Below are 15,962 nucleotides of genomic sequence, written 5' to 3'. Positions count from 1 at the left end.
AAAATTTTCTCTAGAGTTCTGCAGAATTCCCAATAGGATATAGCCTACTTTATCTGTGAGAGGTATACTTAAATGACACCAAAATATTCAATTATTATGACAAGATGGATATTTTCAATGTTATTTCTAATCTGACTCATGAAAATGGCAGTAAACTCCCTCCAAATAAAATATACTTGATTTTTATCATAGAACAATTTCTTTATTCCAGATTATAAATTTATATAGTAAGTTGATGAACATAAGAAATGCCTCTAAGTTTTTTCTCTTTTTCAGATATCAAATAATCAAAACGAGATAATGATCCTAGCGATTTCCCTCAGTGTTTGTTTTACATTTTTAAAATAGTTTCTGTAAACCTCTGGAAGAATAAAGTTATTTAAAAAACTTTTAATATTTATCTAATACTGTGAATGATTTTAAGTACTACATTATTAACCCATGTTCTAGGAAAATGTGATTAGATAATATTAAGAATTTGATACATATTCCCTCATGTCAGGTTTCATTTTCTAATAATATTAGTCAATCACTTGCTCAAAAAAATGTGTGCTTCATTGAGGGAGTTAGCTTTCCATTTATTGCTTTAAATTGTAGAAATAACTCCAATAGCATTAGATATTGCAACACTGATAAGAATAAATACAAGTAAGTAACATTTCATGGTTTATGTTATCTCAGAAAACTTAGTTTGCACTACTTTCTACTTGTTTGTAAAAAAAAAAGTCTACTTTGTTGCTTTCATAAAGAATTGTTTTAAAGGTCTGAATATACAAAAACCTTTACAAAATCAGAGAAAACTGTTTAATTCAGATGCTTCTCAAACATTTTAAAAGCAACATAGAAACACTTAAATGAAACAAAGTATATCAAGTAAAAATAAAATGGATTCTCTATAACATTTCTAAGGGATTATGAGGTCATTAGCTATAAGGAAATGAATGTTGCCAATAAAGTAGAGAAAATACAAATATATTGTGATCTATATATTTCTAAAGAGATATCAAAGCAAATAGGTTGATACCAGAAATGTTAAAAAGAAGACAGTGTTAACAGTCATTGTTGTCAGGGTGATAACCCAATTACAGATCAAGTTCAGTCACGTACAGGTAATAACAATAGGGCTCTTTGTGCATTATAGCTTTAGGTCACTAACACAATTCTCAACAGAATAATAAAGACTAGTGCTATTGGTTCTGTTTCTTTTTCACCCCCCTCTTAATCCCTCTGAGACCAATTATGTTATGTCAGCCTCCCGGATATACCCAATTTCCATCTACCCAAGGACACATTTTAGCACCCCAAAGTGGGTCTAATACATTAAAGTACACTATATTTTGGAGCTTTAGATATTTATACAAAATGATTAGGCGTATCCGACTTGTACACCAAAGTGTCACTCGTGATTGACTTGGGGGTAGAGGGAAAGGGAAGAGAAAGTAATCTTACACAGATATAAGGTAATGTAATGTTTATATTTCATAGCTGAAGATCATTCAGAGTCTTTTGAAAACTGTGAAAGTCTTACAGAAAGTTACATGATTTTTATAGGATCCCACAGGATGTGTGAAATATAGGACACCGTTTTGGATTCATGTCTTCAAGGAGCAAGTCCCCAGTGTCACTTCAGAAGCATAGGTGAACAAAGGGCTTGCTTAACTATGTATTTTAAACAAAAATAGAAGATTCAAAGCTTAAAGGTCTAATCTTATATGGCAACTATCAGCAAGGTGGCCCACTGATGTTATGTTGTAAGTGATGAGAATATTAAATTTACTGAAACAATTTCTAGGAAAGAAAATCAAATGTTATTAATACTGTTTGAGACAACACTGCTAATTTTAATAAATAATGGCACTATTATATATTATTGATTTTATTACATATATATCTACATTTTAAAGTAAAATACTCTTATCTCAGGATTTGATTACATGGTTGCAGAGACTGCAGAAATATTTGTACAGAATTACCTTCAGACATTATTTGTGCCGTATAAAATAATGTCCTTCTTTTAAATAATTTTGGGAGAATGTATTAGAAAAAAATCCTCTAACACCAATTTAAACAACTTTGGTTAATTTACAGTAACAACTCCAGAAAACTTACATGGATCTATTAAAATTTGTAAATCTAGCAATTACAAACTAAAAATATTTGGACTGCTCAAATGAATAAAAAAGTTTTATAAACTTAATTTAACTTCAAAAATGTAAAAATAATCTCTACCTGACACTTTCATCTTTTCTTCTATTTACATAAAGCAGTTCTTTTGTGAACTAAAGCAAAGGTCATGGTTTTTGTTACTGATTTAATTCCCTTAAAAATCTTCTTTAAACGTATTATAAATTAAAAATAAAAATTATTTATAAATATTCTTTTTGAAACCCAGTTATAATTTTTAAAGCTTTCATTTAGTGTTTTCCTTTCCTTAATAGTAGCCATTTGAAAATAAAGTATTAGTAAAATTATGACAAACCATAACTTTTTTTGTTCAATATATTATGGATCAACATATTTGCTCTCTTGAGATACAGGCTTGGTCTTTCATACTCAAATATGTAGCAGTAACTCCTACCCTTCTGTAGTTTCCTTGTACTTTCCTTTCAATGTTACATTGTCCCTGAGTTTTCATGAGTCAGAAGACTGTTCTAAGCAAATGCCTCATTGTGACTCTGCCCTCTAACCTGCTATGCCACTAGAGAAGGAGATTCCAGATAAATATGGTGAGTGAAAGGGTTAAGAACAGAGAGGAGAAACATAAAGAATTAGTAAGTCTAAGAGTAGAAATCATGAAATGCTCATTCATAAAACACCTGAGAATTTACTTTGGGCTCTGTGTTCTTATAACACAAATGGGGATGCCATGCTGCACGGGTACCACTGTGATGCCCAGTATTTGCTCTAAACATTGTCTAGGTCTCTACTTACTCATATGTAAAATGGGAATGATGCAATTGCCCTTCTTTAACAGGAAAACTGACAACTGGATTAAAGAAAATGTGATTTCAAAAGGTGAAAAAAAATTCACTATTATAATTTTATTCAAAGCCACATAAATATATTATAATCCCCAATAACCTAGAAATATCTGAAATCAGTTTATTTCCATTAGAAATTTATTATTTTGTTATTCACACAAAAATCAACTATAGAAAAAAATCTTAACTTTTTAATCCCCGTGTTATTTTAAATACACCAGAGAATCAAGACTTCTCTTGTTTCAACAACAATGGAGATGATGTCAGCAATTCGTAAACATTTGAGTGAAGCAGCAGGAAAGATATTATCAGGCTGCACTGCTAAACTATTTCAGGAGAGGCCAGAAAGAACCCTCCCCTCCTGCCTCCGTTTCTCTAACTTAAAAAAAAAAAAAAAAGAGAGGGACACTGTCCACCTGAAAGAGGAAGACAAAAATAACAGAAACGAGGTAAAACCAAAATATATTCATTAGCATTTATGAGGTGAACGTTTACGGTTCATTCATTCTCTATTAGTTCTTTCACTGAATGTGACCTTTCAGGTTGATACTTTATGGTATAATTTTTTTGAGTAGTCTCATTACTTGATTTTTTTAAAATAACAAAGTTTTCTATCTGTGGGCTGTAGGTATAATGGCATACAATGAACACAAATTTAATGTAAAACAAAAGAGACATTATGTAAGGTGAAAACTAATCACTGGATTAAAAATTCTGATTCCAAAATCACATTTTGCTGGTTTCTTAACCTATAAAAAGCATTAATGAGACTTACTAAACTAGTAAGTTTTTGAAAATATAATCAGAATATAATCACATAACCACAAATACTGAAATATTGTATCCTTCAACAGTCTTTCTTATAATACACTTAAAATTACTACTAAATAGATAAACATCTGCCATAGCAGGCAGTTCAGATCAGCAAGTGTTGTTGTAATAACAGTCTACTTTATTAAAAACGTTTTAACCATCTTTCCAATGTTTGACAGGTGCTTAAATTTCTTTTTCATTCAAAGCATTGTCTTTAGTCTTCAATTTATCACTACTCAGTTTTCTTGAACCAAGGGCACGCTTTATCCTTCTTTCTCATTTCCGTTTCTTAAACTTTTACCTGTAGACCCTGTACTCAACTTACAGAACTTTCTTCCAAAGCTATCTCCTCAAACCTAACATGAAATCTGTTAAAAGCAACCACTGAGGCACCACTGTGTCAACTTTTCTTATGCCTTCTGTATTCAAACTAGAAATTTTTAATAACAAAAAGTATTGAATGAAACAAAGTATATATTTTGTTTGATATTAATGCTGACATTTTTAACAGTATCAGTTAAATTTCTAAATAATTAACAATATAGCTATTTACTATTGTTTTTTACTTAGAATTCATCAGATAAGCTAGTGAACAAATGCACAATTTTGATGACTACTCCAATGTCTCTCAAAGAAATTAAATACTGAAATGGAAGGAAAACGGTCTATTTATCTTATTTCCCAGTAAATGCACACCTGGCATTACAGAGATAATGATGCTTATGTAAAATAGGAAGTAATATCAATAAAAGAAAACTATCACATCCTCTGGTCTAGCTCGTGAGTAATTTTCTGCCTTACTCTAGAGAGAGTTCTTTGGAGAAGTTTCTCTCGCTCATTCAATTCTCATTTATTGGTTCATCCATTCTTTTAAAAAATTTATTCCTTTAACTCAGATTCCCACCCTCACTCCCTCAATCAATCAATCAATTGATTACTAAGCCTTTAAAAATGTGCCGGCCCCAGGCCCCAGAGATATACAGATAAGCAGCAGAGTTACTGATCCTCAAGGGCAGGAGCTTGACAGCCTGCAGGGGAGGCATCCGTGCAAGGAAGCTACTACAACATGGTGTAACTGCCAAGGGAGAATGCAATGGGGAGAGAAGAAAGGAGGTCAGGCAAAACCACACAGGAAAACTTTATGTACAAGTTATGTTTGAAAGGAAAAGAATGAGTTTGGTAAATAACAGGGAAAGAGGCATTTTAGAAAGAGGAAACATCATCTATAAAAGCATGAAAATTCATGGAACTTCTAGTAGAACTTGCATTGATAGAGTTAGAAAAATAAGAAAAGAATATCTGATGATCAATAATCCTTGAGAGATGAACCCAGGTCCGTTTATGAGGCTTTTGAGTCACAATTCCTTATACGTAAGTAAATGTTTGCTTCACTGTCACCAACAATACCAAGTTTCACTTAAACTAAGAGATATTCAAGGAAAGATATGTATCTTTTCAACCCAGGACCCTTGCTTAAATATAGTAAATGCCCATTCATACACGAATGAGATCATTACTAGAAAAAGGAAAATATACAAAACACCAAAAGAAATCAGAAAGAAAAATATTTAAGTAAGTCACAAAATACAGATTCCCTAATATCATTCATGTGTAGATGAAATACTTCAATCTGGAACCCCAATCGTTTGTACACACTAAGTCTAGCATAATTCAAAAGAAAAGATTTGACATACAGTCTTATTTTTCTAAAACTACTTCTCATTTTTTGTTTTAATGCTTACCTGTTATATATGTTTTAGAATATAAGACAGGAAATTAAAAAAAAAAAAAATCCAAACTTTGAAACTCTGAGTTCTTCTAAATAGAATGGCTATGTCTAGAAATAAATTGTGTAGGATTCCTTAGAATTCCTATTAACTGAGGCTGATTGGCAGGTATAGCTAGTATTCTCACAAAATGTTCCCTTAAAATCTTGTTTGGGCAGTGGCCTTAAAAATTTGGCAGTAGCTAAGTAAATTTGGTAAGCTTGCAAATACATATTTGGTAGATTGATTTGCTTAAAATTTTTTATTTTTCAAATAGTTACACAGTCTGTTACCATTTTACCTATAAAATTAACAAAATAAAGTCTTTTCATTAAAAGTTCACTGTTGAAAAACTCTGTACTTCACTTTTTATTGGTTCCTGTATTTTGGCATACTAACAAATTAAATGGTAATTTGAATTTTTAAAAGATCGAAATTATCAAAAATATTTAAGACATTATTACACTTTCAAATTTGGCATTTTTGGCTACCGTGAACTCTGAATAATTATTTTACAAACAAATTTGAGTTCCTACTTAAGGAGAGAAAATATTTATTAGCACATCTGCATTTCAAAGCTCTTATTTTGAGAACTCTTCTACATAACTAAACAGATTAAAGTAACATTGTTATACAGTCTGCATATTTTTATATTAATTTCCTTAGTAAGACTTATTTTCCACATTTACCTAGAAACTACAGCTTTCTATTTCATCAGGGAATGACAACAAATTTTACCAATATGAGAAATCACACTTTTTTGGAAAGTACACCATATAATGTGTTTTGCTTTATAGCTCTTTTCGAAACTGGAAACTATATAGAGTGAAGTAAAAAGTGGAATCTATTTTCCTTTCCCAACTCTAAGACCTTCTATCTGGGCCAGACTTTGATATTTGCCCCTTGGCTGAGGATCCGCGTATCCAACTTCACACTTAGCTGCAGTGAAGTAGCCCTGCAGGCAGGCCGACTTCAACGAACCACTAGTGGTAGCATCATTAAAATCCTGCTGAAGGTCACCATGGTAACCGCCTGCTGAGGCTTCGCTGCTGCACTCGGCATCTCCTAATCAGCTACCATGTGAAATGCAAATGCAGACAGTCTGAAAATTAGTCAAGAAGAATAGGGGATGAGGATGCAGATATGTGAAATATTCATGCGCTTCATGGAAAAAAGAAGACAGCATGAATGACACAACAAAGAAAGGCCCCTGACATTCTTGCTATCATTTTGCATTATTGTTCACACCCTACTGTATTTCCAGGCCTACAGTTCTGAAGTTGGTTTTGTGAAATGCCATATTTATAGTCTATACCCAAAATAGTAATTAAAAATGGCTAACATAATCGTATTAACATCAAATAAAGATAATACTTTTAAATTATCATCACTGCTGTGTAAGAGTTTATTCTAATTACCTGAATACAAATGCTATGGAGCAAAAAACAGGCATCACTGATTATCAGTATCAAAACTACCAGAAGAAAAAGTGCCTATTAAATTCTAGGAACACAAATGCTTTACATGTGGTGAAAATTCTTTAGAGATATTTATTATTCAAGCTACACGAACTCAAATTTCCTTACATAATACTAAGACCCAATGCTATTCATTTCACAATAGAAAGACTGACATGATTACCTAATAAGTGAACATTATAATTGCTTTATATTTTTCCTTTTCTCCTTTCCATTTTCCTGGGGCAAAAAATCTGTTGCTCATGAGAAGGTGGGATGCCCTAACTCAAGACACTATTTTCTCCGGGTAGGTCCCCGATGAGTATTCAATAAAGAGCCTATACGAAACATTTTAGCTGACCTGAGATACTGCTATTCTGCATACCTCCTCCTTAACTATTGGTAAAATCATGATGTATTAGGCTAAAATGGGAGATGTTTTGTTCAATGAAAGAATGGACACTGGGTAGAGCCGAAACAACTCATTTCAATGGGTTACTAAAGCAAGCAAGCATTCAGACTCAGATCTTAATAAGGTAGCCTTCTAAGATTTTTAGCCACAGCTAACACACTTTTTAAACATGTCTACAATGATAACCTCAAAACATCTCCCTAGTGGAATCTGAGTATAGCAGTGAGGTGATGATAGGACAGGTATTGTCAAAGGAGGGAAGGTAAAGCTTAAAGAATAAGGTTCAGAGATACGTAGTCATGAGATGAACGTTTCGAGTTTTGGAAAACATGGATGAATGGGAAGTTCTGCCAAAACAGCCAGTTACAACTGTGTGTGAGTCTGGGACTGTGAAAATAAGGAGTTAGCCCTGTTAAGAGGGGCCATTGAACATGATGATTAACTAGAGCCTAGGTATGAGCACGAATTCTGCCCTTTGCATCGTTCAGTACACTGTAGGGTCAGCTACTATTCTTATCATACCTAGAAAGTGGCCAATTTTACACCACAAGCTGGGTTGTGTTCCACTACACATTATGAATTGTGGTTGACTCTTCAGACAGCAAGTCTCCAAGTGAATGAAAACATAATAAAAAGTGCTAGTTCTGCCACCTATGCCATTCATTTGCATTTCCGGATAAAGGAAAATTTCTTAATAAAATAAAAATGTTAGCAAAATGAACAATGGACAATCAGGTGGACTGAAAAAGACTTACTTCTTCTGAATAGTGATCTGAAGGAAGAGGTGGGTAGTCACACTGTTCTATCTTCTTACACAGAGAGTATAAATTCATTTTGTCACCATAGAAAGGACTCTGTAATGCAGCCATCTGTAAAATGTCCCCAATGAAACTGATATAGTTACATGGTAACTTAAAAGGTGATTTCGTCAAGTATATTATACTGGGGTAGAAAATAATTACAAATATTTCAAATAAAGTTATCTGGGCATTTTGATTTTTATGAATATCCCTTTCTGGGGATATTTGTTAAGAGTTAAAAATCTTACTGTAACTTCTGGTTATTTTTTTTTTCAACATTTAAAATTCCCTGAAATAGAGAAATAGTTAGCATATTTCTTTACATACAAATCAACATAAAACATTAAGAAAACAACATATAATTTTAAAACTCTTTGTACCTGTAATGACATAAAAACAACTGGTATAGCTCACGACAAAATCGCCATTACACCGTATAGCTCAACCATATAAAACAAACATGAAACTGAAGTTAAAACTGAATTGAAATCTAGCATAGGGAAGAGAATGCAGAGCATTTTCTCTTGTATATTAGTTTCTGAATAAAGGTTATTCTCAGAAGAAAACAAAGTCTTCTCAATTTAAATATAATAACTGATCCCCAAATAGTTTACAATCAATTAGAACTCTTTTCTTTTGACAATGTCTCAAAAACATTAAATATGTTCAAAAGCTCTACGAATCATAGCTGTAATTCAAGGCTTCCAAATGAGATTTTTATGCAGAGAAACATGACTCGAAGGATGAGCAACTTTAAAAAAGACATTATTGAATTTAAATGTATTTTAAGACAAGGTTCTAACTTGACATTTAAAGTGCAAGCGAGTACTGTGGTAAGCAGGGTTACAAACTAAAAATTCAATTTAAAATGTTCGCATCCTGTTCAAAACCTTCTAAATCTTTGAACCGCAGCAGCAAGAATACAACACGGAGTGCCAGGCTGCCCCAAAGTCAGTCACCCTTTTCTACATGTGCTAATAAGTTTGATTTTGGAAGGACAATGTGTACATTCCCCAGACAGGCAGAGTGTGTGTGAAACACGCTGGTCCATGCTGTGCTACTCAGTGAGCGTCAGTGGGGACAGGACAAGCTGAAAATGGCTCTCATCTGTCTTCTGTGCTCCAGACAGAGCTTTAACTCCTTCAGAGCCTTGACGAGAAGGGGATAGATTTGGAAATCAAAACTGGAAAGTAGCTCAACAAATTTTTATCTTGCCTATGCTTTATATAAAACGTGCACACACCTATATAGCAGTACCTTAGGAAGAGTTGTTTCACATGAAGAGAAAAAAAATTACAAACAATTTGAATGCCCCTAATCATATAAAACTCTCTGAGAGGAAATTTCCAAAAGAACTGCAATAATAATGATGATAATAATTTTTGTTTTAAATGCAAGGACACTTTATGATAAATGTTACCTTAAAGATACACTGTATATATAAACTATAGTCTCTCTGTGTTTGTAAAACCTTAGGTAAATGTACATACATTCATTATCATATGCTAGGCATTCATTACAATCCTTTTTCTCAGTACTGCAGAGTGTTAAAAAAAATCTCAATGTCCCCTAAGGAGTTAAACAGGAATAGTATATTTTCATGCATCTCCTGCTTTGACAGATGAAAAATGTCAACTGTCCTGTTTTTATTTTCAAGCTTTTGCACTATTCATCTGGTTCATTAGTGCATCTCGATGCCGCCCCTGACAGCTGCTCGCCCTCTCCTCCCAGCAGCTGAATTTTTCAGGCTAATTTGATCCTCCACACTGAGACGATCGCTAGAATGATTGACTTACTCCCTGACCTCCAGGGTCTGACTTTCCTGATTAGTATTCTGGGGGTGTCGGAGGGACGAAAGCCCACTGTCTGTCTTCAGGGCTGGTGGCAGCTCTCTTTTTTTTTGAACTGTAAGCCACCAACCTACAACCCTGTAAGGATGCAATTGCTGTGCTGAACAATAAAGGAAATGTGTAAAACCTACTTTTCCATGTAAAGGTCCGTGTAGCAAAAGCACAGCATCTTGATTTTAATTAGTAAAGTCTACTTTGTTGCATATCAATTAAAATTGTACTGCTGGTTTTTTTTTTTTTTTTTTTTTTGAGGTTTCAGGAATATTTGAAAGTCTAATTTTCTGAGTTTAAACTACATTTTCAAAAAAGGCTTCCTACGTCTTCATTGTTAATAGTAACTTTTTAGTGGGATACAATATAAAATATCTGCATGATGTTATGACCAATTTTTTAAAGCCAAACTGTTAGGTATTTCTATTAACATTACATTGAAACATAACTGAAAAGAGATAGAACATAGAGTTACATTAAATCTTTAGAAAAATTCTAGTTCTTCTAAAAGATTGGCATGGAGAAATCAAGAAAATGCATTGGTATGAAAACTCATGTTAGCATGATAGATACCTAACTCAAAATCATCCACAATACATATAACTCATGGATGCAGGAATGTCCAAAGACGTAATTTTTATTTCCATGGCATTTTAAGTTCACATAAAAATGGGACACTGTCTCTCAAAGACAAATTCAAAATGTGATAAATTATTTCAGTTTTGACATGAGTCTGCTAGACCTAAAAGAATTATGCAAACTTCCTCTCAAAAACCACTTACTATCTCAACAGAACTTTTTCTTTTTTATTGCTAAATTTAATCTAGTTATTGGAAACCAATTTGCTGTTTACTTTTAGGGATTTAAAGAGAAAATGTTGCTTTGATAATATTAGACTATGGCCTAAAGGAATCTAAGGTTAACAGACATAAAATATTTTAAATGTACAGAGTGACTAACTTTTAAACATTATAGTAACAATATAATCAAACCAGTTCTTTTTAGCATTGTAACAAATTATTAACAAAACAGAACACAGTGAGCATAACCTCTTGTAATCTTATGTGCACACATAAAAACATGTTTTGTTACATGACTCATAATTCTTCACAATAAAAATAATCCAAAGTATGAGTTTATTTAAGAATATTTAAAAGTCTTTCATTTTAAGTAGTTGTTAATCACTTTGTTAAGAAGGACAAAATAAATAATTTCCGGTTTCCCAAGGAAATCTGAATCTGCAATCAAAATAATAAAAGAACATGACATGCATTCTTAAAAAGTCAAACAACACCTCCTAATGCTCTACTTCCAAGTAACGGTGGCACAATTAAAAGAGATGACTTCACCATATATTTCATTTAAGTCAGGAGGACAAGAGACACGAATATAATAGTAAGAAATGCATTGGCATCTATCCGTCCTCTTTAGACTTCTCTTATGTACACAAAGATACGAAAATGATTTCTACACAGGGATATGAAAATGCTTCCATGTATTATATTTTCTCACTTTATTAAAACCTTCTTAGATATAGACTAATTTTTAATTAACAGCTTTGACTCAAAGCCTATATTCGAAGCCTATATTCCTAGGAAAATTATCATTCAATTGAAACAAAATTACAAAAGTCACTAGCTTGAGATACTTTTATACCATTGCTCTATAACATAGATGTAAAATGTGCTGCTAATATGCTTTCTTCTATCCATCCAAATTACTATAGTCCAACATTTCTAGAGGACCTACCTACCTTCCATCTTCCTTTGATAAATGATCACCAGTGGAACAAAAGAGAGAGTATTTCACTGAGCTTTACCAATACAAATTGTTACTCATGGAAACTAAACTGATAACCTAGAAGAACTATCTGTTTGCATACTATCCTTAATGCTAAATTACACCTGTGTAAAAGTGAAATACGATATTGAAGAAGATATTTACTATACTTTCACATGTATTAAATCCAATCCATTATACCTCTCCTGTAATTCATGGATCAAGATTTACAGATGTTCAAATGTGTATTTTTACAAATGCAAGATATACAAAAAAAGCATTATATAAACATAAATGTTAATGTTTTAAAAATAAACTTCTAATCAAAAGAACACAATTTAAAAATATATTAGATATATAGGAATGTATAGTTACTAAATTCCATTATACTAAGTTATTAACCCAACGAAATAATTCTTCATAATTAAAAAGCTGATTCTTAAACATTCAGAAAAAAATAAGTACATACTATAACGATAGAGGAAATACAGTAAGTAAAACTGCATCAGTATTTGGAATTTATCAACATTACCTACCTCATATAGTAGACAGCCAAGAGACCAGATGTCAGATTTGAAGTTGTATCCATTTTCATGTATTCTCTCTGGAGACATGTAATAAGGTGTACCAACTGCAAAAAAAAAAAAACCCAAATAAAATAAGAGGTGTATAAAGATAAAGACACGGCTGTGGTAAGAAATTACATACAAAATTTCGAATTTACAAGCATCACCAAATTAATTCATTAGGATCAGAAAACGGTTTTTTGAGCATATTAAAAAGTTTTTAATTTCTTCTTTGCTCCCTGACCTTTAAATAGTACATTAACATCTGTACTAAACAATGTGGTGGGTTAAACTTTTATTACCTTTTGATCAATCCAAGAAAAATTTAGAAAGCATAACTAAGGGGAAAAAAGTAATTCTGACAAGAATACCTACTTAAATGATTCACACTGTCTTTATTAAAAAAAAAAAAATGGATTACATATCCCAAATAATTATAATAATTTATTTTAAAATAAATAGCATTATATAACAATTAAATTGAGTATGCATAAATAAATCATATTTGTTAACTTTCACAGAAACATCCCGTAGAACACAGTGTGGCTCTTAACAAATGATGTAACACTTGGTGCCTTACTTCCACTTTAGAAAGAACACCACAGACTTTTATACATCAAAGGGTTACATAATAACAAATGTGAAAGGGCACTGGCATCTCTGGAAAAATGTCTTGAGTTATTGTTACTACTGAGACCTTTTTGGAGACAAGATACTCAAGATAATTTTTGTTTTTGTTTGTTTGCTTTGATGTGCTAATATTTTTCTTCTGTGTGACTGTTTTAGAAAGTGCTGTTTATTAAACACTTGAAAATAAACAAAGGCATATATGTTATATTTTGAAGTATAAAAATATTTAAGTGACTTTCAAAGTGAGTATCTTTAATTTCAAACTTAGATGACTATTTTATCATCATTAGTCTAAGGCTTTTTGCCAAATAGAAAAATCAAAGTTTGAGAACATTTAGAATCTTATTTACCTGAGGGAAGGGCTACTAAAAATATGTTGTTACTCAAAGAGAAAAGGGCATTCTCCTTTTTCTATTAATTTTCAAGAATTCCCCAGGTGTTTACTATAAACCTTAATAAGACTAACAATACTGAACAGGGGTCTGTAATCAGAAGCAACAAAAAAATTCACACCAATAATCAAAGCACTATACTCAAAGGCAGGAGTCAGTTTTCCAAAAGAATAAAGTTATAACCTAATAATTGTGTGTGGAAACTATAGTAGGCAAAAGGTGAAAACATCATGCACCATGACCCATCATATCCTACCTGCATCAGAATCCATTTTTACTAGTAAGGAATAGCCCTAGTCAGACTGGATGAAAGAAAAGCATTTACAAAGTGATGAAGAAAAGTATATACATATAAAAAGAGTATGCAAACAGAAGGATATGAAACTTAAATATGAACTATTAATGTATGAAAATTAATGAGACAAACTTTAAGGTATAAATTATTTAACTGCAGCACATTTGCTTTCAAGATAAACAGGTAAATATGCCAATTTCTATAGTGTCAGAAAAGCAAAGAACTTTGGAAAACAGCTAGGTTTAAAATATCTGTATTACTGCTGTGTAAAATAAACACAAGCTATCTTGCTTTGGGAGTTCTAACCACTTTCACCTGTAGTTTGCATAAGTGACACCAATTATTGGAAATATTTACACATTCTCTCCATTTAAGGAAGGATGGTAGGTATAGCTGGAATAATAAACGGGCTCTCCTCCTGGTTTCAGGACATAAAGCAAGTGACTGGCAGTGAGGAATGTGCAGAGAGAGGCTTCACAGAATCCACAGGGGGGCAACTGAAAACACTGAGGCTTGAAGGTTCAGAGTTTACCAAAAGCAAAGGTAATTTTAACCAGTAGCTCTGGGAAACCTGCTGATACATTAGGGGTTTGATACGAGTGTGAAAGATTGATGATAAGGAAAAAGAAGAACAAATGCTAGCATTTTACAGAGATTAGCCCCAGCATAACACCTTAGCTGCAACACAAACTGAACTCATGGACGACCCAACTGAAGGGAGCAGAGGAAAAGAATGATTAGGAATTCGACTAAGCTAAACTTATAATGTAAAAAATGTTAATGTACAAAAATCCTTTTTCAGTGAGCTGCTGGAGGTCACTGCCAAAAGTTACACAGTCATAACACTGCTACTTTAAATTTAGACACTGATTCTTAATATTATAAATAACAAGCCTCTTTATATTAAATAAGCATGTTTTATTTCAATATTTAAACTGCAACATATTCATTACTATATATATTTAAATGTAAAGCTAAGGATGCTACTCACCTCTTTGATCAACAAATTTCCAAGAGTCATTATATAAGAAGATAAGTTTGTACTCTGCACTATAATTATTAATTGCATAAATGCATGATTGACTGTGGAACACAGGCCTAAGAGGGAGGTTCTACTGTCTCCAGACATGCTCCCTCATAGGTCCCTCCGTTCTGGACAGGGGCTCTTACGCTGACAGTAAGCAAAGAGGCTCAGCCCCATCACGTAAACTGATTTGTTCTTACCTCTCTAGCAGAGACGCCTAAAAGTTTTAAGTACTCAGGAAAATTTGCAGTAAATTTAAACGCAGCAATATGTTTTCAACACTTCAAAATGAATGAAGACAGAATTATTTCAAAAAACCCCTTTCAGAGATTCATGACAGCTGTGTCTATGATTACTGCTGCCTCAAGAATGTTGTGACTTCTTCTAACAGCTGTACAAGAAAAGAGAGTTATGGAGTGGTATGACTAGACGTTAAAATGATCATGCGAATTACTGTCCAATGTACCGAGAAGCTTGAAGACTACAGCACATGTAATTCCACTGATCTTTCAAGAATTTATGATTGTAGGTAAAATGAGAATATATTTTGCAATAGCAGATACTTATGCCACTTTAACCTTCTGACATGAATAAAAGTAGGAAATGGATGATAACATTATAAAAAACAGAGGCTGACAATAAAGGGTGACCTTCCTTTATTCAATATTAAAAATACATTAAAATATACTAAGGCAGACATCCATATGTAAAAATCCCTTTGATTACATTGACTTATTTTAGCTCTATGAGAAAAGTTTTATATGGTATACACTCCATAAACAATAAATATATTCTAATCTTTATCCTGAATAAAACAGAAGTTCTGCAATATGTTTCAGAGAACCAAGTTCTGCTCACATGGTGCTATTATGGAAGATATAACTAAATTAATAATTTTCATCAGAACAGGATACATACAGAATTGTTTCAATAGTTTAGCTAACGTTTTAGCACTGTAATCTCTGCAAAGATTTGGATGAAAAAAGAAAACAGAATGACTGAAGCATCTTCATATGTGGTTAGCTTTGGTTTTTTTTTTTAATGTGTTTTTTAAACAAGGGAGGCAGCACAAAACCAGTGAAAGACAAATCTCTTTCACATCTTACATTTTCCACTAACTAGTTAAACTTCTCTTTTTAATTCCTTTCCTCATCTGTAAGATGAAGTGATGAGAAAGATAAGCTGATCTCTGAGGTCCCTTTTGCT

At 32.5% G+C, this 15,962-nt stretch overlaps 1 protein-coding gene across 2 annotated transcripts in view; it reads right to left on the bottom strand.

Moving 5' to 3' along the window:
• NEK7 (NIMA related kinase 7) overlaps nt 1-15,962 on the bottom strand; it is a 159,802-nt gene that overhangs the window by 11,992 nt on the left and 131,848 nt on the right. For both annotated transcript variants that reach the window (XM_012459581.2, XM_012459582.3), the window contains exons 8-9: nt 12,386-12,480; nt 8,185-8,298 (exon numbers count right to left, since the gene is read on the bottom strand). In XM_012459581.2, the coding sequence (XP_012315004.1) occupies nt 8,185-8,298; nt 12,386-12,480 (209 nt within the window). The remainder of the gene's footprint in view (nt 1-8,184; nt 8,299-12,385; nt 12,481-15,962) is intronic.

Source organism: Aotus nancymaae, unplaced genomic scaffold (genome assembly GCF_030222135.1).
Source record: "Aotus nancymaae isolate 86718 unplaced genomic scaffold, 86718_ANA_hifiasm-v0.15.2.pri h1tg000039l, whole genome shotgun sequence".
NCBI lineage: Eukaryota > Metazoa > Chordata > Mammalia > Primates > Aotidae > Aotus > Aotus nancymaae.
Note: the sequence above shows the minus strand (reverse complement) of the source record. Positions and strands in the feature narration are given on the sequence as shown.